The sequence below is a fragment of the Haliaeetus leucocephalus genome, unplaced genomic scaffold, assembly GCF_000737465.1.
Source record: "Haliaeetus leucocephalus isolate CR32 unplaced genomic scaffold, Haliaeetus_leucocephalus-4.0 Scaffold215, whole genome shotgun sequence".
In the NCBI taxonomy this organism is placed as follows: Eukaryota; Metazoa; Chordata; class Aves; order Accipitriformes; family Accipitridae; genus Haliaeetus; species Haliaeetus leucocephalus.
In genome coordinates, this window is record NW_010972651.1 from 289,842 (window position 1) to 313,506 (window position 23,665).

The 23,665-nt window shown below is 53.3% G+C and overlaps 1 protein-coding gene across 1 annotated transcript; it reads right to left on the reverse strand.

Annotated features, from left to right (window-relative positions):
- Positions 1–2,798: 2,798 nt before the first annotated feature.
- Positions 2,799–18,905, reverse strand: ATP8B3 (ATPase, aminophospholipid transporter, class I, type 8B, member 3). The gene is made up of 25 exons (XM_010566624.1): positions 18,855–18,905; positions 18,181–18,294; positions 17,600–17,698; positions 17,092–17,153; positions 16,399–16,471; positions 16,225–16,295; positions 15,572–15,654; positions 14,806–14,964; positions 14,177–14,265; positions 13,134–13,327; positions 12,226–12,444; positions 10,270–10,406; positions 9,653–9,841; positions 9,109–9,221; positions 8,542–8,706; positions 8,126–8,237; positions 7,723–7,798; positions 7,120–7,261; positions 6,396–6,660; positions 5,647–5,870; positions 4,973–5,056; positions 4,429–4,668; positions 4,081–4,219; positions 3,713–3,843; positions 2,799–3,035 (listed from the first exon to the last, which is right to left on the reverse strand). The coding sequence occupies exons 1-25, from the start codon at positions 18,903–18,905 to the stop codon at positions 2,799–2,801; spliced, it is 3,468 nt and encodes a 1,155-aa protein (XP_010564926.1).
- Between the last annotated feature and the right edge of the window lie 4,760 nt (positions 18,906–23,665).

Sequence of the window (23,665 nt, forward strand, 5' to 3'; positions counted from 1 at the left end):
AACGATGGCTCCGCTGACGGGACATGGACACAGAGTGGGCCAGGAGCTGGCGTTTCTCTGTGCTGAGAAATGGCTTTGCAAAAAAAATAAATCACCACTCGTCCCTTTTCCTGAGCACCCAAAGTCTGGGTGGGGAAAACGATCGGCTCCTTGTTACCTCTCTCCCCAGCCCACTTTGGGCACCGTGAAGAAGCCACTGGGCTGGGTTGGCTGCCGGCACCGTGCCGGCCGGCCGCCCTCATCACCATCGTGCGTCCCCAGCATTAAATTGGCTCCTTTTCCCTTGTCTCAGAGAACACCTGCAGCTGAGGCGGCGCTGGCAGCTGGCGATGGGGCTGGACCTGCAGATGCTGCCGTGCAGAATCCGGTTCCTCTCGTGTCTTTGTTTGGGGTTTTAAGAGAGGAAATTAAAACTGCAAAGAACAAAATCAAGTTTTGTTTGTTTGTTTTTCTTTTTACCCTTAAATTTCTAAAGGAAAAAAAGAAGTCAGACAGAATTAATCCTGGCCAGGAAGAACCCGCAGCCTCGGGTTTGTCAGTCCAGCCACCTCCAGAAAACATTGCTCATTTTTCTGTATAGCAATAGGTGACACTCACCCTCGTCCCGCACGGTCTGAGGGCCGCATTTCTGAGTTTTTAAATGACTTTTTCCTTCTAATTAAATTGATTTTTTTTTTTTCCTGCTGCTTCATTGTTACTCTCATGGGATAGGTTTTACTCTACAGCGAAATGCAATTGTTACTCCTCTGTGTCTTGCAACTATATTTGTTTAAGCTACTTACAAACATTAAAAAAAAAAAAAAAAAAAAGAGTCTTATGTGTCAGGCACTTTATCCAAACTGTGCTGTGTGCTCTGGAGTTTGTTCCTTGTTCTTTGCAATGACTCATGCAGGGGAAGTTACCAGGAAACTTAACTCCAGCCTGTCAACAGGTTTTAAAAGAGAAAAAAAAAAAAATCTCTATTTGTTCATCCTCTACTGGTCATGACTGTGTTGTATTTCTGCAGCTTTCTGTTTCTTCAATAAATTATTTTCTAGTCATTCACCCTGGCGTGTGTGTGTGTCCCGCAGTGATGCTCATGGGTCGGTTCCCTCCTGATGCAGCTCTGCTGCTGCTTTGGAGGAGTAGCCCCGTTTTAACCATCTCAACTCCTTTCCCTAGACCTGGCCTGAGAGCATCAGGGGGCTGATGTGGGGATCATGCCCAGGCACTGGGAAAGGCTTCTGCCCCCAGTTTTCCACCTGGCAGTTGCAGAGGTGAGAGTTTTCCCAGAGGAAGCCTCAGATGCTTTTATTTCTTGGCACCATCCAGCACCCTTCTGGCCAGAGCCCAAAGAAAACACTTTAATTCTCACAAACTCGGTGCAGATGAGGCCAAAGCACTTGTTAAACAAACCCATCAAGTCGTGTGTGCTGCAGGCAGGTCCAAGACCCCATGTCTGATTTAATTATTTATCTTTTTACCCGAATAGCTTGTCCTACTCTGCATTTTGCCATGTTGCAAGTGCTGGCAGGTGGCAAAGAGCTGGTGGTACGCACAGAGGGACCAAGGACCTTTCTGTGCAGCTTTCTTCCTTGGTGGCATAGCAGAGATTTACAGGAGAGGAGAGAAAAGCTAAAATCCTTTTAATTAAAAAATAAAAACAATAAAAAGGGTGATCTGGTCACCAGTCAGTTGTTCACACACAACTTCTCCAGCTGCTGATGTCCCCAAAGCGTGGCACTGCAGGGCGTGTGCTCCCATGCCCACTAGTCAGAGCTGATGCACATCACCCCGATGCTTTGCCCTCCCCCCTTCACCAAAAGTACTTTTCAGGACTTTGCAGTGAACAGCCTGTGGCCACAATTTGTCCCCAAAGATGGGGACATCAGTCCTGAGGGAGTGGGAATTGGCTGCTGTGGAGACAGGGCATGGCACGTAGCAGATACCACCACCATGTGCACCTCGTGCTGAGATGGCAAAGACAAGGAGGTGGAGATGGTGGGGGAGCAACAAGAGGAGGCTGCAAGAAGCTGGGCTGGTTTGGCTGGAGAAGAAAAACCTGCAGGTAATCAATCATACATAGGTCCTCCTTCAGAAAGTAGGGGTTATTTTAAAATTACGCCGCTCGAGTCTGATCTGTTGGGTTGATGCATGTGAAAGCCATGGGTGCCGGATCCAGCCCTGCGTGGGGAGGGTGGCTGGCTCTGCCCTGTGCTCCTTGAAGCTGTGGGAGAACAAGGTGAGGGTCTTCGTGCAGCCGGTGCAGCTCGGCCCCCAGCACAGGAGGGAGTGAGCAGGGGTGAAGGGCTGCACCTGCCACCCAGCTCCACCGCTGGTTTTGCATCAGAGTATTTTAGTAATTAAGAGGTGGAATAATGAGCCTGGGGCAGCAGAGTTGCTGTTTGTGGGTCCAGCCTGGAGCAGGATCAGCCTTGGATAGGAGGAAGCCCAGCTCCGAGGGGGCTCAGCAAAGGGAAGGGGGCTGGGGTGCCAGCCAGGGTGTTGCGGGGCGAGGGGCCAAGCGTGGAGGCAGAGGTTGGTGGTTTTCATGGCTTTAGAGGCTCCTGCAAAGCCCATGAACACACTGCATGGGGGAGATTTTGCCGCTGGTGGGACACATCCCAGGACTCAGTGCCTGGAGCAGCAGCCCCCCAGGCTGGGCCAGAGCCTCTGCAGCCACAGGGGCTGCCCGTGCTTCAAAACCATCCAAATAAGATTTAAAAAATGCCCATAAAAGGAGGGAGCCAGCCAGTTCTGTGCCTTGATGGCACCTGCCCTGTCCCAGCATGGTGGGAGGTTGATGCCAGCCAGGGCAGCTATGCCGAGGGGCTGGGGAGGGAGGACAGAGCTGGGGTTGTCTCTGGGTGCAGGAGACCTGGGGCAGTGCGGCGGGTGGCCCTGGCACGCAGACTGTCCCCGCGGGTGATGAGGCCGGCGTAGCCCTCCTGGTGGGAGAAGGCATAGCTGGAGCGGCGGTGGAAGGAGCCGTGAGGGACATGGGCACGTAGCTCCACCGAGGGCTCCGGCTCCCGCTTGGCCTTCAAGCAGATCTTCTGCAAGGAGACGGAGAGATCAGGGCTGTGGCCTCTTCCCAGGCAAGCCCTCACCCCGAGGGGGGACACACAGGGAGCTCAAGGACACCCTCCACCGAGACAGTTTGGGTCCCAGCTCCACCATGACCTGAGTTACCACGATGGGATACGTAACATGGGGACCCTCTTGGGGGTCTTCAAAGCTCCTGGAGCTCTGGTGCACAATCATCTCAAGCCCTGCTCTCATCTGGGACCTCTTTGTACCACCAGGAAGATATAACCCACAACCCAGATAGGGATGAGCTCTACCAAGGCTGGGGGTGGTACCAAGTCCTGCATCAGACCCCAGTGCCTCCTAAGTGGCAGGTCTGGGGAGTCCTGCAGGCCAGTTCCTTACTGCAGCCAAAATCAGGCCCTCTCCAAGAGGAGGTCTCTCGCCCCAGGGCCTTCTGTCGGGCCATGAACCAATTTGGGGAGAGGGCCCTGAAGCCAGGCTTGGGTACCAGTGTCATGAGAGACCACCATGAGCTGAGTGGTGCCACCAAGGAGAGGTGACATGTCCCACCACTACAGTCCCAGCAGTGGCTTCGCTGGGGAACCTCACCCTTCCCATCACCAGCAGCGCCCTGGCCACCCCCAGACACTGACGCTGGCAGGAGGCAGACCCCTCCCCATGCCAGCCCCCGCGCAGCCCTCACCTGCTGGATGGTGGTTTTGCCCGTGATGGTGCGGTACAAGTGGACGGTGAGCGAGGGGATGGTGTTCACCACCAGGGACAGCAGGACCACGAGCAGGACGTAGGGGTCGGTCAGGGCATTCCAGCTGGCATCTGTCAACGCAAGAAGTGGGTGGGTGATGTTTAAGTAGAGAAGGTGGAGAGGACAGAGGGAACAATTGTTGGGGGACAGGCCCCCACCCATGAAGGTGTTGAGGGGTCTAAAGAGGAGATGGCATCTAAACTGGAGTCAAAACTCAAAACAGCAAGACTGACAAGTGGTGATGAAGAGATGATCTACAAGGTGGGAAACACCAAGCCCAGGCCATGGGGATCCCCGGGTCATCTCACCTGGGAAACGGAAGATGGCAGGGGCTATCCTGAAGGCATCAATGCTTTGGGTCAGGAAGGAGAAGAAGCAGAAGAGCAGCAGGCTGGCTGTGACCATCAGGAAGGACAATGCTGTCCAGAACTTGGTGTCCAGGATGAACTGTAGGGACAAGGGCAGAGCACACAGTGTCTCATGGAGGCTGCAGGGACCCTCTTCCATTCAGCCACTTGTCCTGAATTCCTCCCCTGCCGCAAGGGAGATCACCTCCCAGGCACGAAGCTGTTGGGGATGGTGTTAGAGAGCCCAGGGCTGCAATCCCTAAGCATCTACCACCGGGCCAGGATGGGGAAGGGCAGATTGGTCCTTACCTCCACAAGGACTGACAGCAACGCCGACGTGGCCACCGTGACGGCAAAGGACTCGTAGTCACCGACAACCTTGCTGCCAACATGGTCCTCAAAGGCCCAGAGCGCAATGTAGAAGCTGGCAAGCGAGGTGCTCACCCCATGCAGGAGGGTGATGCCAAAAACGCGGTAGTTGAAGAGCTCATCTTGCTGCCCGATCACATAGAGCTCAGGGAACTCCAGGCTCTTCTTGGCACTCACGTCCTGCCAGGAGAGCACCAAGCATCACCCTCCCCACCCACACTGGGGAGCAGGATTGGGCCATCCCACCCAACACACCCTTCAGGAGAGCTGCAGTGAGTCCCTCCACTTGCTTGCTCTGGGGTGATGGGGAACAGAGGCACCCCAAGACCGGTGGAGAGCTCCAAATGCCCATCGAGCTGCTTGGTACCATGTCCCAGCACAAAAAGCCGTGCAGATGGGGTGCAACGACTGCTGGGCTGATTCACACCTGCTGAGGATGCAGCCTCCAGGCACAGGGGCTGGATGCAGCCCGGTGAACCCATACCTGCTCCAGAAGGCCCACAGACAGCACGGGGTATGCAGTGTAGAAAATGTTGTAGAGTGCAAGGAACCAGCCCTCATACAGAGGCTAGAAGGGAAAAGAAAGCAGCTGTGAGCTCAGTGGTGCTTTGGAAAGACTCAGAAAGGATGCCCAGGCACCAGGGGTGAGTCCAAGAGACTCATATCCAAACTCTGGAGAAATCCCCATGGACTTTCCCCAGGCTTTGCATCAGCCCCATGTTGTCTGCAGTGGGGCCATGCTGCAGACAGAGATGGGAGGCTGAAGCCACACAGCAGTGGTCAAGACACACTAATGGTCTTTGGGATAAAATTTTGGAGGAAGCAAGCTTAATGCACATGGCATCTTTCCCTGCGTCTGTCTGAGACTGAGCTCCAGCTCACAAGGACATCCCAAATCTCTGCAGGATGCTTTTCCCAATGCAGCCAGGTAAAAAGCAGATAACCAGGTGCATCTTAGCCAGGCAGCCCCCCAAAATTGGACAACCCAATACCAGGGCATGGGAGAAAGGAGACCAGGGCAGTGATGTGGACATGTGCCCATCAGGCAGTACCAGGCACAAGACCTGCATGGGATCCTCAGCAGGAGGGGGGTCGAAACACCAGTGTGCAGACCTCCATGGGATGGATATGACCCTTACTAACGGCTGAATCCCTCACCTGAGCTGTGAATCCACTGTGGAAAGCGAACCAGACCTGGGCCATGAGACCAGCAAAGGTCTTGTAGAAGAAGTAGCGGAGGAACTTGCAGATGCGGAGATAAGCCCAGCGACCGTGGACGAGCAGGAGGCGCTGGAGGTAGGAGAATTGTGCCAGGGCGTAGTCACTGCACTGCACGGCTTGCATGCCCTCCAGCCCGCTGATGCCCACCCCGATGTCAGCGGCTGCAGAGGACAGGAGGGTGTGAAACGCAGATGGGGAGGTTTTCAGTGAGCTGGGTGCTTGAATTCCCTGTGGATTGCCCCGAGGGTGATGGGCAGAGGGTGAATCCAGGACTGATGGGCAAAGGGAAGAAGCCCCCTCTATCACATGCCACAGCTGTGGGAGTGACATGCCAGGCATGACTGGGCGTGCAAAGAGCACAGCCCCATGTCAGGGCTGCTGGAGAGGGGCAGGAACATCTCTGCCAGCTGCCCACGTTAGGGCCTGAAGTTTCATCAAGGTTCATCCCTGCTGTCAAAGCAAGTGGTCCACCCTGCTCTTGTCCCAGGCTGGTCCTGGTTCTGGTCCTGTGCCTCTCGCTCCCCTCCCAGCACAGCAACGTGGGCAACTGGTTTGGGGGTTCCTCTCCCAACTCCTCACCTCAAAGGAGAGGGTGAGGTGGTGAAGATGGCAGATGGGACACCACCACTCCCCGCTAGCAGGACGTGCTGGCCAAAACCCACACTCCCCCCTGCCCTGAGCCTCACTTTTGATCATGTTGACATCGTTGGCCCCATCTCCAATGGCCAGCGTGATGGCCTTCTTGTGCTTCTTCACCAACTCCACGATGAGGGCTTTCTGCTTGGGGGTCACCCTGCAGCAGATCACCGCCTGGCAGCTGGTGGCCAAGTCCACGAAGGCCTTCTCCACCAGACTGCCCTGCTCCTGCGAGCCTGTAGCCCTGCAGCAAGCCAGCCGCTGCCACAGCCACCCCTTCTCCTTCAGCACCTCTCCCGTGTGGAGGATTTTGTCCTTAGGGGAGAGCACACGTGGTTGGGACCTCACTCATAGCCTTCATAGCATGAGGGCCCCCAGCTCCTCAACAATGCTCTTAAATCTTGTAGGTGCTACAAAAAAGCGACCCCCAGTCTTCTCCAAGTTCAGCACACAGCAGGTACTGTGACTGTGAGACCAGTTTGTCCCAGTATGACCAGAAAAGCATGTGATTACCCTCCAGCCTGCATCATCCCAGAAGACTGGTCAGGCAGGTGTGCTTGAAACCCCCCAACACCAAATGATCAGTGCAAGGTTGTCCCCTTCTTCACTCATCATTCCCCAGCCAAAAAATGGTTTTTTCCCACCCCTTGGGCAGGAGTGGCATCACCTCCTCCACGTGCTGGTGCCACCCAGGATTTGGATAGCATCAGGGCAGAAAGAGCAATCTGCCCATGCAGGCAGGGAGCAGAGAAGAGCATCCTAGTGCCACCTTACCAGGAAGTCCCCGCTGATGATGAGAGCTCTCTTCTTGTTGCGTGAAGCCTCTGGGCGCTGCTGGGAGAGGCGGCCACTGCAGAGGACTTCCCCGCTGCTGCTGAGGTGGTTGTTGCTTACCCAGTAAGTCCTGAGGATCTTGCTGTGTGAGGAAGGGGTGGTTGTAGCTGAGCTGGGGACACAGGGCACGCTGCCTGCCTTCGACCGAGACCTACAGTTGGCCTTTGGCATCTCAAAGCCAGCTCCAGGGAGATGGGGCTGGTACCCAGGGGTGGGAACAGGAGGGACAGAGAGGGGGACCCAAGGGCTCACTGAGATCAGAAATCAGCCTCTGTCCCCATGGTTCAGAGGCTGGAGAGGCAGCTTAAGCACTTTCTGGTCAAAGCCTGCCAAGAGAATGCTGTAGGGGCAGAAACAGATGGGGAGGCCATGCAAATGAGCATGCAAACAGCAAATGAGGGCCTTTGATATCCAGACTGGGACAGGGAAGGAGAAGCATCTCTGGCAGAGTCGATCTCTGCCCATCCTGCATAGGTTCCTGTGCCCTCAGGTGTCTTCAGCGGGGACACCAATGTCCTCAACCAGGAGGTCACGATTCCTCACCTGATCTCCTTCTCCTCCAGGATCTCCATGTCGTCCGTGAGCAGCTTGCACGCATAGCCAATGTTCATTGCGGTCTCTGCAACACACAGGTGCCAACGGCCAATGGCCACAAGATGCTGTCCCCCCCCCATCCCGGGGCAGCCCCCAGGCCTTGGGTCCAACAGCCCTCAGTGGGCTGCAGCTGCTGGGGGCTCTGCTCCAGCTCTGTGCCATTACGCAGATGGCTTCCCCTGCCCCAGTTTCCCCATGGGTGACATGATCTGTGGGACGTGCTATTACTTTATATGAAGGGGAACAGCAGAACCTGGTTGTTTCTCTCTCCAGGATCTCATATCTCTTGTCTGTTCCTGCTTAGGGGAGAAGCTGAAATGTGTTGGTGGGGTCTGAGGTTGCCTCCACTGACCTTGTTTGTCTCCCGTCAGCACCCACACTTTAATGTTGCCCAGTTTCAGCAGCTGGATGGTCTCAGGGACTCCATCTTGTAACTTGTCCTCAATGGCTGTGGCCCCAAGCAGCTGGAAGGAGGGTAAGTGGGTGTCGTGACATGGGGCAGGGCAAGATGCGGAGGTGGGAATTGCCCCTGGATCCAGCCAGGGGTCCTTGCCCATGGGTGGACACAACATGACAGATCTCTAACCCAGTGTCTACTGGCATGTCACAAAGTCACCCCTGGAGGGCGGACCTCCACCTGCCCTCCCACCCAGGGGATGGGTGTTGCGTTGGACATTTCACCCCTCATCCCGGAAAGCTGAACCCCCTGGTCCTGCTCTCTGTGGGACCAGTGCAACCGGTTCCTCCTAAACCCCCACCTCATCCCACCTGCAGGTTCTGCTCCATCTCCTCGTACAGCTTGTCCAGCTCCCGCGCGCGGTCCTGCAGCAGGATGCTGGCCTCACGGTGCCTCCTGCTCCACACGCTGTACTCAGCCTCGCTCACCTCCTTGCTGGCCAGGCATAAAGTCCTCAGCGTCTCCTCTGCAAAGCGCTGCAGAGATGAGACATCAGGTCTCCCTTCCCTCGACCAGGATGACTTTCACAGTGGACCAGGGCATCATGCCAGCCAGACGCAATGTTCCCATGGCCAGAGCCAGAGACCCTCCAGGATCTGAGGGTCTCCCTCTGGGCTCTGACTCCCTCCCCCATCCTACAGCATCCCCATGAGGATCCTTGCAATGCAACTGGTCCATGCATAACACAGAAGGTGGATTTGATGCCCTCTTACCCCCTGTCCCATATGCAGGTGAGGCTCCTAGAGCAGAAGGAAGAAAGAAGGACCAAAATCCTGAAGCCAGAGGGAGAAAGAGCAGCAGGGGACTCCAGGACACCCAGGCCAAAGCCAGCAGCAGGGAGACCAGCCCTTTCCACCCCAGGCTGGCATGGGACTCACATCCAGTGCCATCTCGGTGAAGGTCTCATTGGGCCCTCGCCTCTGCAGTCTCTCCAGAATGACTGTGTCAGCCCCCTTGGTGTAGAGCCGGATCGTGCCCTGGGGGTCTCGCACTGGGAGGGAGGGGAAGGACAGCTTAGGTACGCAGAGAGGTGGCTCCCACTCATCGCTGTTCCCATGCAATGGCCATGCTGCAGAAGGCGCCCCGGGGGACGCTAGTGTTTTTCTGCTCGCGGTCATAGGAAGCACAGGAATGTCCCCAGATCTGCACCACCATGAGGCAGAATCAGGCCTCAAGGACTGTCAGTTCCTCACATACCTACTCTGAACCCCTGATTTACTCGCTTTCTCAACTTCTCAAACCCTTCACCAAGGTACCAGGGAGAGCAAAACCGCAGGGATGACCAGGATAATCCTTAGGAGTCCTTGTACCAGTTGCGGTCAATCACAGCCATCCTGGTGCCATCCCTTGTAGGACTGGGTATGGAAGGGACCCTCTGTGTTCCTGGAGGGCCCCCTCTCTGAGACACCCCATCCCGCTCACCCAGGACAGACATCCTCTTGCGATCGCTATTGAAGTCCAGCATGGCCAGCACTTTGTACGTCCTCTTCACCCCCAGCTCACTGATGGTGATGGTGTCTTGCGTTCGGGCCAGAAAGACGTATCCCAAGTTCCTGGCTGCCAACACCAGTGCTTCTTCGTCCGGTGAAGCTGCCTGATAAACCAGCTGGTCTGCAGAAGAGGAGTAGGGATTAGACAAGGAGACTCCCAGCCAGGCAACTCTTGGACATCTGAAACACCCTGTTCTTGCCCAGTGCCAACATTATCTATGGAGACCCTAAAGTCCAAGCCACCAGGCTAGGGAAACTCAGTCCTACTTGTCTTATCTCTTCCGCTCATTGCCACAGGCAGGACAAGTGCCCAGACAGGGATGGATTATCCTCCCTGTGCTTCTGTTCCAACTAATTAGCTTTAAAACAAACCCAAATGTACATATCCGTGATGCTTGGATGGTGGCCCAAAGCATCCCTGGGCTCTCATGCCACATGCACCCCCACAGCAGAGCTTTGCTGGGCGATGGAAAAAGCCATCGTGGCCTCAATGCCTTGAACAGCAGCTCGACCCCGCTCCGAGCACGTCAACCACTGTGTCCAACCCACCGCCCTTTTCCTCCACCATGACAGTGTGGCAGAGGGCCAGCAGCCTCAGGAACTCCCTCAGCACAGGGTCACTGTCCCGCCGGGCGGCTTCCAGCAGCGTCGCGTCGCGAAAGTCCAACTTCTTCTCCCCATGGTGGCTCCAGGTCAACCCCGACCCCTGCAAGAGGCACGGGCAGGCTGCAGGTGCCCGAGAGAGAGACCGAGCATGGTGCTCTGCACCGGGGATGCTGCTGGGTCGACAATACAGCAACCCTGTGCTGGCACAGTCCGATCCAGATCAGAGTCCATAAGCCGAGCTCTGCATTGCCTACACCAAGGGGATGAGTATAAAAAGGTTGGGAATCGAAAAAAGAAAAAAAAAAAAAAAAAAAAAAAGGACACATTATTTTATAGACCCAGTTCCCCTGTCCTTGACTGGCAGCTGAGAACTGGCAAACTTGCCAGCCCGAGGAAGCATATGCCTCTCTGTTACAGCATGGGACCCCATTGTAAGCAAGCTGTGCTCCAAAACAAAAGGCTGGTCCTGCTGCCGGTGTAATCAATAACTGCTACGGCTTTGGCCCCGATGAGGAACAGCGTCCGGCCCATGCTACGTGGGAGAGGGGAGTTACGCACCGATGGCTGCTTGTTCTCACGACCTGTGCCTGTACCTGCCAAAATAAAAATAATTCAATTAATAACTGCAGGAAGCATCACCAGCGGAGGCTTCGAGCAGTTTCTCTGGAAGGGACTGCTGCTTTTGCTGGCCAAAAGACTGGCAAAAAGGGACAGGCTTCCAGCATCTGCTTGGTGTCAGTCATGAGCCAGGCTCTGTTAGGATGTCCAGGTTTGACTTATTTGACTTTCTAGACATTTTTAATGTTAAAAATTCAGATCTAGCCTTCATCCACATTTCCTTGGAGACTCTGCGGTTGGCCAGAGATTGGTATGGGATTACAGCGATGCTGCTGTCACAGAGGTGCAACAACGATACATCAGGCAGGGGAAAACTAGTTTTATTCCTGCTTAAAAACTTTGCCAGATTTTTTTTTTCCTCCTCTTTACTTTATCACTGTCTATTTGTCTCAAGTGCCTGATACTTATCTCAGGAAAAAGGAGCTCCATGCTAAAGCTCTGGCTCACCCCACTTGCTAAATTTCACTAATCAAGCACTGAGACAATTCCCAAAAGCCAGCTGAGCACTCGAGTAAGTATAGCAGTAAGAAAAGGAAGGACTTGGCAATTCTCAGGTTTCTAAGGGGAAACCCAAGCAGAATCATAAAAAAGCGCAAAGACCAATTGTATGCATTCACTGTAAAGAAAAAGCATAAGGGAAATGATAATTTCTTTGCCTCCTCCATAGGTCACCTGAAAGCCTTACAGTGCCCAGATTTGGAAACCGAGCTGGAGATTCACCAGAAAACAATGTAAAGAAAAGCAAACCCTCCCTTTTCTCTCCAGACCTTCATAGAAAATAAAAATCCATGGGCTTCACTGGCCCATCACCCTGAGGCTCCTCTGCCTGCCCTGTCCTGGACACCTGGGCCAGCATCAGCTAATTATTCCAGGTGGGATCCCCCTCACTCAGACTATGTGTTTGCCATGTAGCTGTGCTGAGTTTCTAACCCCAGGGTCCCTTTTGTATCAGGGAAGACCTAGCTGATCTCAGTTGAGTCGGAGCTATGATACATCTCCTGAAAGGTAGGCACCCATTTTAGGTGAGCGGAACTGTGCCCTGACTCCGTGCACTGGGGGTGTGAGACAAATGTGACCGCAGGTGTGGTGGCCCCTGCAAAGCACCGATAACATGGAAGATGAGAACAAGCTGAATTCATACAGCTTCTGCTTACACACTGGACCACCAAGATCAATCCACATGCCCCAAGCTTCCTAGCGAGCCAGGAGGAGTGGAAAGAACCAAAGTGGCCTAAATTCAAGGTCTACCTCACTCATGAGTCTCTACAAACTTGCGTCCACCAAAAGTTACCATAGATGGTCCCATTGATGCAGCATTTCTTGAAGCTCATAACATTTTGTGTCAAGGTGCCAGTCTTGTCCGAGAAGATATATTCAATCTGGCCAAGCTGATCATTGAGGCTGGTGCTTCTGGCTTTTGCTGGAATGTCCTTGACAGCGTAATACATTTCCAGATCCCAGTTGATAAAAAAGCTGTTCACCAGGTAGATGAATTCAAACCTAGGGTGTCAGATAGATAGAAGAAAACATACGCTGGGGAAGGAGATCACATTACTTGCATCCCAAGGGCACTTGGGGGTTTGACACAGAAAGAAAGGGCAGAGGGGAACTCCCCACCTGGATCCTATTGCTCTGAGCTTGGGAGAAGCAAGAGGGTTTTCATTGTTTGTGGCCAGTTTTCCAGAAGGCTCATCACATCTGACTGAGAGCCCACTGGGGCCCAGGCAACTGGGTTCCCCTCTGGCCCTTGATGACAAAATTAATAGGTCTGGAGGGCTGAAAAGTTTGGAAACTGCTTCTTCCAGCACAGATTGTGATTATTGCCTGCTCACAACAGTTGTGCCCTTCTCTTCCCCACCCTGCTGCTGCTCAGTGGGGAAACACCACCTCCATCAGTCTCATCCTCAGCCTGCCCACAATTTCCAACATCAATATGTGTCTTTGCATCTCTTTTGTGGCTTTCCTCTGAGAAGGTCTCAAAGCACATCATCAATGTTTGTAAGATACACATCCCATCCATCCTTACCCTCTTACGGCTAAGGGAACACATGGGAATGACTTGCTCAGGGTCCCAGCTGGATCTTTTGTGCAGCCCCATTTTGTGGCTGTAAACCAAGATGCCAGATGATAGCCAAGGACAGGGTATGAGGTATTGATCTCTGATCACTTCCAAGCTCTGTTGTTCTTACGTTATATACATGGACATGGGTATGATGATGCTCAGGAGGATCGTGAAGCCCCAGAAGTTGAAGAAGGCCTGCTGGGCAGGAGTTGTACGCTTGTAGAGAGCAGAGAGGTAGCTGTGCTTCTCCTGGAACATCCTGGCCCAGAACCCAGAGGCAACGGCGAGGCCCAGCGATGTGACCAACAGCACCATGAAGATCTGAGATGGGAAGCCAGGATGAGAATGGCCCATCACACAGAGCCCACCAGACTCTTTTCTAGGATCAACCATTGCCCCTTCCGAACAGTTTGCCTCATTTAGCTGTAAACCTGTGGAAAGGTGTCCTTGTGCCTGAAACTGGTTCTCAGAGCTCATCCTGGGCCGAGATGAAGGATTGCAGCAGTTATTTCAGCTTGACACATCCACAACACACACACACAGCAAACCCCAACTTTCCCACCCTCCTAATTGCCTCAGACACCATCTCCCTGGACAAGGAGTGTCCTGCAGCCTTCCTGCTGAAGTACCAGCAAACAGAGGAATCTAGTGGCCAGTCTGAGAAGTGATGACACTCAACCACCAGGAACAGGAGTAAGAGCCGTCCAGTTCCTCATTGTGACCACGCTGCTTTGCTTCCCACAGAGGAAAGGCTCCTCCTTCCCCCATCCTCCATCTACTTACTCTGTGCTGAGCCACAGCTGGCATGTCCCTCTGCACAAGCCACATCCTTGGACCTGCACAGTTATGGATTAGTAAAGCAGGCCAGGAGTGGCTGGAGATCCTGAATATTCCAGTTCATTGGTCCAAGGGGCTGCTCTACAGCTGAGGACTCAGAGCTGCCAGGGTCCAGGGTTTAAGCAACACAACCACCACGCAGACTGCTCCAGACCCAGCAACTGCCACTTCACTTGGTATGTGCCCATCACATGTTAAACCCAAGATATCTGGGACAAAATATTGCAAACTTAAGAAAATTAGCATCACCCAAGCAAGCTGCCTCTCACAGGACTTGTTAGCAACCCCAGGAGGCCGGTGGACCAGAGCAGGAGGAGTTTGCACCACACTCACTATGATCACCAGCCGATCCATCATGCGGTCCAGCTTGGTTTTCTTCCGCTTGATCTTTCCACAGTTCCTCATAATTTTGGAATCAAATCCTGGACGAGAAGCATTTTAGAAGTGAAAATGTCAGTCCACAGCCCCCAGAAGGTTGACTTGCAGCTAAGTGGTGCTGGTTACCTCCATAACAACATCTCCCCACCAACGAAGACTTTAGAGGACCGCATCCCTTGATCAGTGGTTAATCAAGCTGTGGCCACACATTCGGAGAAATACTGCTTACACCAGATCTTACCCCTCCCCTCTACCCACAGCTACTCATGGCCAAGCTCTCAGCTGCACTCTCAGAGCCACAAAGTGCAAGAGGCCACAAAGTGGAGTGGATCCAGGATGTGATGCAGGCGAAATATAACTTGGGCTGAGTAGAGGTTTGGTACGACCACATCATCTCCCTGCCAGCAAGCCCAACACCAGCAAAGCTTAGGACAAACTTCTGCGGGCTTGGTTACAGCGGCAGGTCCTCCCACTTTGTATCAGCTAAGGATGGGACCTGCTGATGCCAGAAGTGCTTGGGCAGCTTAAAATCCCTGGGGACCTGGGTGTTTTCTGCCCTTCCTGCTCTGGGCCTGGGCACTCACCTGCGTAGATAACCAAGCCGTAGCAAACGTCGGTGTTGCGAATCTTGCAGCCTCGCAGCAAGATCTTTTCGCTGTCAAGCGAGTAGGTCTCGCCCCTCCACTCCAGCGTGCCGGTGAAGCTGTGCATGCGGCTGTTGGGCTCCTCACAGGTCACTCTCCCTTGAGTAGAAGGCATGATTCAGGTGATGGCTTTGGGGGAAATGACAGGACCTTTCTCTCCCCTCACCCACCATGCCTGCCCCTCCAAAGAAGGGTGCTGGGGGCTTCTCGGGGAGGTTGAGGTTTTGTCAGGGCATCTGCAGATGCAGTTGGGATGTGAATGGCTCAAATTAAGGCTAAGGTGGAGGGCCACCCTGCAGTGCTGGGAGGGTGCTCAGTCCAGGAACTGTACTGGGCTATAAAAGTGGAGACACAATCCCCTTGATTCCCAGAGCCTCTGAGAGGGGAGTCTGCATCCTATGGGAGGGCCAAAGGGGAAAAAAAATCCAGGGTCTGAGCTCAGGTTTGGGAGCCAAGCACTTGATTCCAATGGGAAAATCAGGATCCAGGGCAGGGGGAAGGTGCACAACCCTGATGGACTCATCACAGGGCTGCTTTGCTGGGGAAGGGCCTCCATGCAAGGTCTTTGGCTCCTTGCAGGCAGGAGCAAGTGCAACCTCCTGTTGGACTGATGGCACTTGGTGCCTGAGGGGCCAAAGACTTCCCAAGGCTGAACCCATCCCATGCCAGTGAGATGGCCACATCTTCACCCATCCGGGAGGCTCACCGTCAAAGGCAGCCATGATCTCCTCGCTCACCAGCTCCTGGTGGGTGACCAGAAGGGCTTGTCTGAACTTCAGGTTTGTTTCCCTGTGAACAAGAGCCAGGGAGAGAAAAATAGAACAACCCTGTGGGGTGACAGAGCTGTTAATTCAGCTGCCAGACCCATGGGACAGAGATGACCATTAATTATTGGGTGTTTACATGACTGATGAGAATGAAAAGCGAGATAGGGACCTATCGTGACAGACATCAAGCACTCATGCAGGGAGCCCTGGACCGGAGACCCTGCCATTAAATCATCTGCAGATGGAGGCAGGAGGGACGGGCAGCTGCTGTCCTCCGCCTGGCTGGGGGGGAGCTGAGAGATGGAGAGAGATGCCTGAGGTCACAAGCTGCTCTGTGGAAGTCTCAAAGGTGTTTTTGGACTCCCGTTTTCAAAATTTGGGGTTAAAATCCCATTTCTGGGGTGTTTGTAGGTTTAGCTTTTGGAGGATCCCTCCCGTCCCGTGATTTCTGCTGGACTTGCAGCCTTCCCAGCATGCCTGACCCCCCCCCAGTGCCAGGGGGTCCCCAAGACTGGAGGCTTCAGCCGTTGGCTGGGATGTCTCTGCCCCTCTCCCCCCATGGCAATAGCAGTCCCCTGCCCCCTCTCCTCACCCATCGATGTCAGCAGTCTCCACATAGCACAGGCTGCTGGGCTCCGAGCTGCACAGCAAGAGCATGTCGGCCTTGAAGAGCAAAAAGGGGGAGAGATCACCGGGCTGAGCCCCTCCTTGCCAAAACTCCCCCCCACTGCCCCTGGTGCGCAGCCAGCTCCGGGGCATCACTCACCGGGACAAAGCTCTCCTTACGCAGCCGGACGATGTCCCCGACACAGATGTCGCGCCATTTCTGCCAGCAGAAGCTGCGGGAGAATTAGGGGTGGACATTTTTATCCTTGCAAAGCAGTGAGAATGGGGGCTGTGGCTGTTTCTGTCCTCTGGACCAGCCTGTGTCTGTCCCAGCTTCTTGCATGAATGGGGTCTCTCGATTGTTGGTTCCTCTGCCACCGTGGTGGCCTCCCATGTGGATGACTGAAGGATGGCTGGGCACCGAGGATGGCACAGGACCCATTTGTCACATCCATATTCCCCACATCTACAGGTCGCAGGGACTTTCAGCCCCCTGGCCACAGGTGGGACATGCTGATCCTCCCCAGACCAGTGTTTAGCAGTGATATGACTCCTTGGGTTAGATATGAAGACCTGGAGGAATGTCTGTGGCCAAGGAAACCCTCCTCCCAGCACATCACAGCAAATTGGAGCTTTTTTAGACCTGTTGTCTGTAGCTGGAATATGATCGTCCCTACAGAGGAACAGCTGGACCTGCAGCAGATTTTGGGAGGTGATGGGAGTTGGCAGAGTCAGGGACAGTCCCACCAAAACCCTTCTCAGCTGCTGTGCTCAAGGGTGCTCAGCACTTCAGATGCTCCATCATTCCACACAGGCCTGGAAAACAAGGGTACAGCTTCCCAAAGCCCCTCACCTCTTCCCAGACAGGATTTCACATGGCCTGCTGTTGATGTTTCTGTCACTTTGGTGTCGGCCCTGTACAGAGAGAAAAAGAGTCCAAAAGAAAACAATGGGCCATGCCAGACTTCCTTGTCCCATGAAAACAACCCTCTTAATGCCACCATCTGCCTTCTCAGCCCCCAGGGCAATATCTGGTTTCTGAAGCAATTGGAAGATGTATTCCAATGAATAAAGAGGTATTTCTGGGGACCAATCTGGGAATATAGCCATTGGTTAAGATATTAAAAGATGACAGAGATGGGGGTCTAGACCCCAAGGAAAGCAACCGGCTGGTCACATCCTTCCCATGGGAAAATACAAAGCATTTTGGACATGGTAGAGTTGATGGTACCTCAGGAATGATGAATGACAGCAACTCCCAAGATTTTCAGTTCACCCCACAGCAAAGGGGCCCTTTCTGCTGACTCTCCCCCCCAGCACCTACACCCAACACACAGGCTTTTGCTCCAACCCATACTCACAATGTCATCGATCAGGTCTCGTAGACCCCGGATGGTGAGAAGGCAGCTCAGGGGAAACAGCAGAGTGTACCAGGGCAGTGTGGAGATCTCAGGGAAGGTCTAGAGAAGGAGAATTTTAGACCACTGACACAACATTCACCCCACATTGGGACACTTGAGGTGACTGAGTAACTCCCCCTCCTCCCAGCTCCCTTCCCCAGTCAGCGCCTGAGGATGGCAGGAACCCATTTAAGAAGAATCAAATCAACATCTCTGCTTAGAGAGAACTGTTTTTCTGAATTTCCTCCTCTTTTTAAAGTGGATGTGTGAAATGCATGTGGGTCCCTGAATCTGGAGGGTAGGATTTCTATCTAGGTGTGGTCTACATGAGCTTCGCTTACATCCCAACCCAATCAGTTTAAAGTAACCAAACTTAACATATAGGTTAAACCCCTCAGAGTTCATGAAAGACAATGAACACCACTGAAAAGCAGCATCCTTGACACCATTTTAGACCAGAGTCCTCTACTCTAAATGCCAGACAACCCTCCTTTGCTAGACAGTCTCCCACACACTTGCTCTTACCTTGGTGTCCATCTCACCTGTAAAAGGATGACAAAGACGAAGTAGACATTGGCCATTCGGTGGAACTGCTCATAGAGGTTCAGCGGCAGGAAGGTAAAGATGTTGTACTTGGCTGTCTTAATGGCATTGCCCTGCAGAAGAAAGGTCAAAGCCACAGTGGGAGTTCAGCCACATGAAATCAATGATGTGTTTTGAAAATGCCAAAATCATTCTGGTGTTTTAGGACTTCTCAACCTTTCATGGCAGAAGAGATGCCTTTAAAAATTTACCAAAGCCATAAGGAAAAAAGAGATTTATTAGAGCAAAGGGCCATATAAAATTGAAACAAAATAATTTGCTTCTGATCATCTAAAGCATCTCTAACTGACCTCCAACTAGATGGTCATTATTTAGCTGGAAAAGAAATACCTGGTTTTGTTCAATCAAAACTTTTCCTAAAATCTTTTGACTCGACCATCAGACTAAAAAGTATCCTTCATACAGTGCTGCTCCTTCTCTGACAGCTTCAGAGGGCATCTGGGGCACCAGGCAGGGAGCAGCCCTTCCTATTCATTTTGGATTACATATGTGACTCTCCATCCTACTGGAGATCACTCTGTAGCATCTCTGTCATGTCACCCCCAACCACCACCAGCCCAGGAATCAGGGGCTGAGTAAAGAAATGGCCCAGGACTGGCCCAGGCTGACTCACCGCATACTTCTTCTTGGTCAGACAGAAGGCAAATTTCTTCTTGAATTGCATGTGGTAGTTTCGGTCGTTGGCCCTCACCTCCCAGGTGAAAGCTGGAAAAGCAAGTGGATATCCACCAGCTCTCAACAGAGCCAGGCCCTGGTCATCAGCCTCTGGCCTCCAAGGACACAAGGACCAGTGATGATGCCACTGGACTCATGGTGACCCACTGCTGGTGAGATGGGCTTTCCATAGTGCACCTACATCTTGAGAGCAGCTGAAGCTACAATTGGGACAGAGCTGGATCTTTGGGGTCAGCTGGGTTACAGAGTGGGCAGAGCAGGCAGGAGGCCAGAAGCTTCCAGAGATGTAGGACTGCTGCGTTCACTTGCCCTCTGAGCCTCAGGCTAACTGTTTGGGCTCAGGTTTTGGTTTAACAGTATAATCAGGCCAGGTGAAGGATGACTCCTTCATGCACAGTCTTTGCCATTCTGAAGACTGGTTGTTCCTCTCCTGATTTCATTTCTGATACTGCCAAGCAAGGGATATCCCAGCCATGTTCCCCAACTCCTGCACCCCAGCTGACAGTCGATCCTTCCAGACCATTTCACCCTAAATCTGCTTCTTCTCCATCTCACAACTTTGTCCCACATTCAACTTTCTCATAAACTGTCTAAAGAAAAAGAAAACCCTCAAAAGACACTCATTGCACACTGACCTGGCAGCTGCTTCTTTCCATGCAGGCAGCCTGAGGCTCGGTCCTGCTCAGCCATGCTGGCACTGCTGCCAGGATCTGGGAACAAGGACAACCACAGATATTTGCAACGCTGAGCAATAACAGCATGATCCCACTGGGATGCTCCAACATCCCAAAGCTGGGCCCTCCACCTCTCCAGGGCAGGTCATCATGCAGAATGGACACTCTTCTGAGCACAGCTGGGGGTGGGTGTCTTCCCCAGACCCACAAACTAACTTAGACCTTTTTACTACCCCAGAGATGTAAAACCCCACAGCAGTCCTCTGTAGCCATCTGAACATTACAGATCAGTGACGTCAGGCTGAATATTTGTTATGAGAAAACATCTTTCTCCCTTTAACGCCTGATGTTCTTTGCCCTGCCTTTTGCAGGACCAGCCATAGCTCAGATCTGAATTGAAATCCACCTCACCCTAGCATTTTTTTCCAACAGTCACAGATTTGCCCTTCACGGACGCCTTACGCTTACTCAGACTTTGTGTGGGCATTGGTGCTGGGGGTTGTCTGGATAGACCCCTGCCTTCGCAGTGTTCTCAGGGATGCTCAACAGCTTTGGCATGGGTCATCTTTCAGACACGCCTTCGCCCAGTTCCAGCTGCCCATGACAACTCAAAGACATTTTTCCTCTCTGAGGAAGTTATGGGAAATCATTTGAAGTCATCAGCAAGGAGTAGAAACTCTCCCCATCCTGCCATCACACCCAAGCATCCGTCATGCCTAGAGAGCAGCCACCTTCATCAATGACAAGATTTCCCTTACGCTCAGTAGCTCAGTGACCTTCCCTGCAGAGATGTTAGGGAAGATTAATTAATGTTTGTGAAGCGCTTTGTGATCCTTACATGAAAGGATTCAGTGAGGTATAAAGCATTAATTACCTTATTATTAAATAATCCCACACAGAAGTCTGTCCCTGCCATTATTTTTTATCTCACTCCTTTGATCACTTCTTTTTTTCCATTCTTTCACCAAAGTATCTACTTCTCTCCCTATTGCTCCTCGTGGTACAAGGCAAATTTGATATTGGTTTGCCCCAACACACAACGCTGCCCTGAGACGCTCGCGGATGCCACCAGCTGGGCCAGAGCTGTCACCTCATCAGAGAGAACCTGAACAGCAACATGGGCAGCACCAAGGCCCCTGTGTCCAAGAGCTTGCCCCCAAAAAAGCTTTGATCCACAACATCATCCTTCTTTACCACTAAGGACTCAGTATTTGTCACTGTGCTTGGATCCTAAATGACACCCATGAACTCAGCACGTTTGGGGCTCATCTTTATTTTCGCAGCATGGCTGAGAAGGAAGGCAGGCTTGCAGGGAGCTGCTGTGCGTGGTGGGACGCTCATGCTACATCCTACGGCTCCAACTACTATTTGTCCCACAGATAAGAGGGAGCGGGAAGAGCAGGGATACCTGGAGGGATGAGATTTCTTCCATACCCAGCTGCGCAGAAGCCCTTTGGTGCCCAGACTGGCTATTCCCACTTTGTTTGGGCAAAATAAGGTGGCAAAGGATTTGACACAGAGAAATGCAAATCTCCCATCTTCCACCCTGCCGTAACCCCACTCGTGTCCTTGGCCCAGTGAAGGTGTCAGCCTGGGACATCTTTCCCTGCAGACAGCCAGTTCTGGGCTGCATCTAGTTGCAGAGAGACAAAGCGGGGGACACCAAACTGCCCTCCGTCTCCCACTCCTGGCAGGCATGTTTCCCTGCCTCCTCCTAACAGAGGGGTGAGCTCCCCTGACCACGCAGGGGTACCTCCTCCTCATGGACCATGAACAAACCAAAGGATACAGGCTTGATGGAGGTACCTGCACCACAGGGAACATCCAACAGAAGACAAGATGAACCTCAGGGTATCCAGAATGGGGAAAACTGAGCCACCTGCTCACACCCCTCTAAGCCAGCCAGCGTCCCTTGGTTCGCACTGGTGGAGGTAACCATCCCTGCCGTGACCCCATCCCCAACACTGGGCCAGGGCACAGCAAGGTCCTCACCAGCTCCGGTCCATCCTGCAGTTGCCAACCATGGACAAGCAGGGCAGAGCCAGGGATGGCAACCAGGCTCAACCCTGAGCCCAGATCTCCAGTCAAGCTTGCGATGATGAGGTAGGCTCAGATTCAAGCTAGGAAGTCAACACGCAGGTCAGAATCATGTCTGGTGACAAAGGCCAAGGTGAGACATAGCCCGGTGATTGCTGGCCAGGTCCACTGGGACAAGAGAGCTCCAAGGCCAAGCCAGAGAGTCAGTCCATGGGTAGAGGGCTGGGTCCATGGCCAGGCACAGGCACTTGGCCAAGCTGGAGACAGACCCACCTACAACTAAAACTTGGGCTAGGACTGAGCCCCAGGACTGAGCTTAACTAGAGCCCATGGACGGTGTGGGAGAGGTCCCAGGTGAGGCTGCTCAGGGCCATTAACCCCTTTTAGTGCCCTCAGGGCCCTGACCCGTTGCTCAAAGCTTCTTCTGACCTTATCCAGGACACTAATATTAAAGCTAAGGCTGACAGTGATGACTGCCAAGATGTTTGCCTGGGCTCACTGCTTCCAAAACAGCAAACAGTGTGATCACTTCAATCAAAGAGTCTAACCCTGCCCTGAGTCTCGCCGAGATGCACAGGAAGACCTTACTTTTGTCTGCAGTCATCCTTTCAGAAGGTCTCTCTTGCACCCAGGATCAGGCCTGAAGTTGACTATCTGTCATGTCCCTGCTGTGTTTGGCACCTGTGAGCCCCATTGTACCCAGTAACAATTGCCATTACCCCCTCCGCACACCGCTCATCGGCTCCAAAGCATCCCTGTTCCCGGGCAATGCCAAATGAAAGTACAGCTAATTAAGCACCTGCAGTTGGCAGATGCAGGACGCTCTGTGGAGCTGAGTGCTGTGCAAAGGCAGCCAGGAAAACAGGCTCTTGCCAAAGCCCAGGAGCAGGGTGAAAAGGGAAAAAAAGGAGAGAGAAAAAAAAAAGAGTGATTCAAAGCACTGGAGAAATACTCCCAAGGAGGGTATCCAAGAAATCTCAGTTCCAGGAAAACTCTCGACAAACCTCACTCATCACCTCAATAATTAGAAATAAAAATTGCACTTTGGGTAAGCGGGAACAGGCTGGAAGAGGGTGCCAGGGCACCCTGCCAGCCCCAGCCATGCAGGCGGGCAGCCAAACCCCGCACCAGCCCCAAGCCTGTTGCTTCCCAGGGCCAGAAAGGGCCAGCAACGGCCAAAGGCACAAGACATCCTCTGACCACTGCTCCACGCCTCATCTAGACCAACAGTGATTTATTAGCCCACAGGATGTTCCTCCAACTCAATGACTGGGATGAACCGGCTGGTTCACCTGGCCCAACAGGGAACATCCCGTCCCGCTGGTCCCTGAGGTCTCCAGCTGTAAAGCAGCCACGCGGTGCTGCTGGGTGCTAACAAGACCCAAAGCGGGGCCTTCTCACCCAAAAAGAGTAGTTTTAGGCTAGCGGAGGTTTGCGTGGCTGAACACAAATAAACCAGTTTTAAGCAGGAAAGGGCACTGCGCCACAAGGGTTTGGCCTGGCTTAGGGAAACACGTGGAGATTTATGTCGTTCGCTGATCCGACCTACTGCTATGGGGTTTCTGTGACGGTTTTGTTTCTGAAATCTCCAGATAAAATGTTGAGTTGTTGCTCAGTACAGGAATTAGCGTAAGACATGTTGGCTTCCCTGGGAGTGCCCAGCAGACCCAGCACAGCCAGTGCCCGTGGCCAGGGGCTTCTGCTCACCTTTCTCCCCCTCCCAGACAAAAATAAAGCGGGGGGCACAGGACCAGCCTAACCCCCCCATTACCTGCCCGGGGCTGGAGGGCATTGCCGTAACCAGCCTTGTGAGTGCTGCTGTTGTTTACCTGCTGCAGCATCCCCATGGGACCCCAGCTGGTGTCCCGCCACCCTGGGGACCCCCCACCCTCACCCCACCGCCAACCCCCAGTTACCACAGCTCCGGCATCACCCCAGGCTCGGTCCCATCGCAACATCGGTGACAGCAGCCCCAGGATGGGCGATGAGGAGGTGGGTGCGTGCGGCAGCAGCCAGCTCATGCCTCCTCCTGCCCTCG

Bases quoted from the DNA above. Each gene is read 5' to 3' on its own strand.
- ATP8B3 (XM_010566624.1), bottom strand. From the start codon at position 18,905: ATGCAATTCAAGAAGAAATTTGCCTTCTGTCTGACCAAGAAGAAGTAT. The intron at 8,238-8,541 runs GTGGGATGAGGT...CCCTCCTTCCAG, and splicing joins AGATGGAGCAGAACCTGCAG to CTGCTTGGGGCCACAGCCAT. The intron at 5,057-5,646 runs GTGAGGGATTCA...TTTCCCTTCTAG, and splicing joins ACAGTGGATTCACAGCTCAG to CCTCTGTATGAGGGCTGGTT.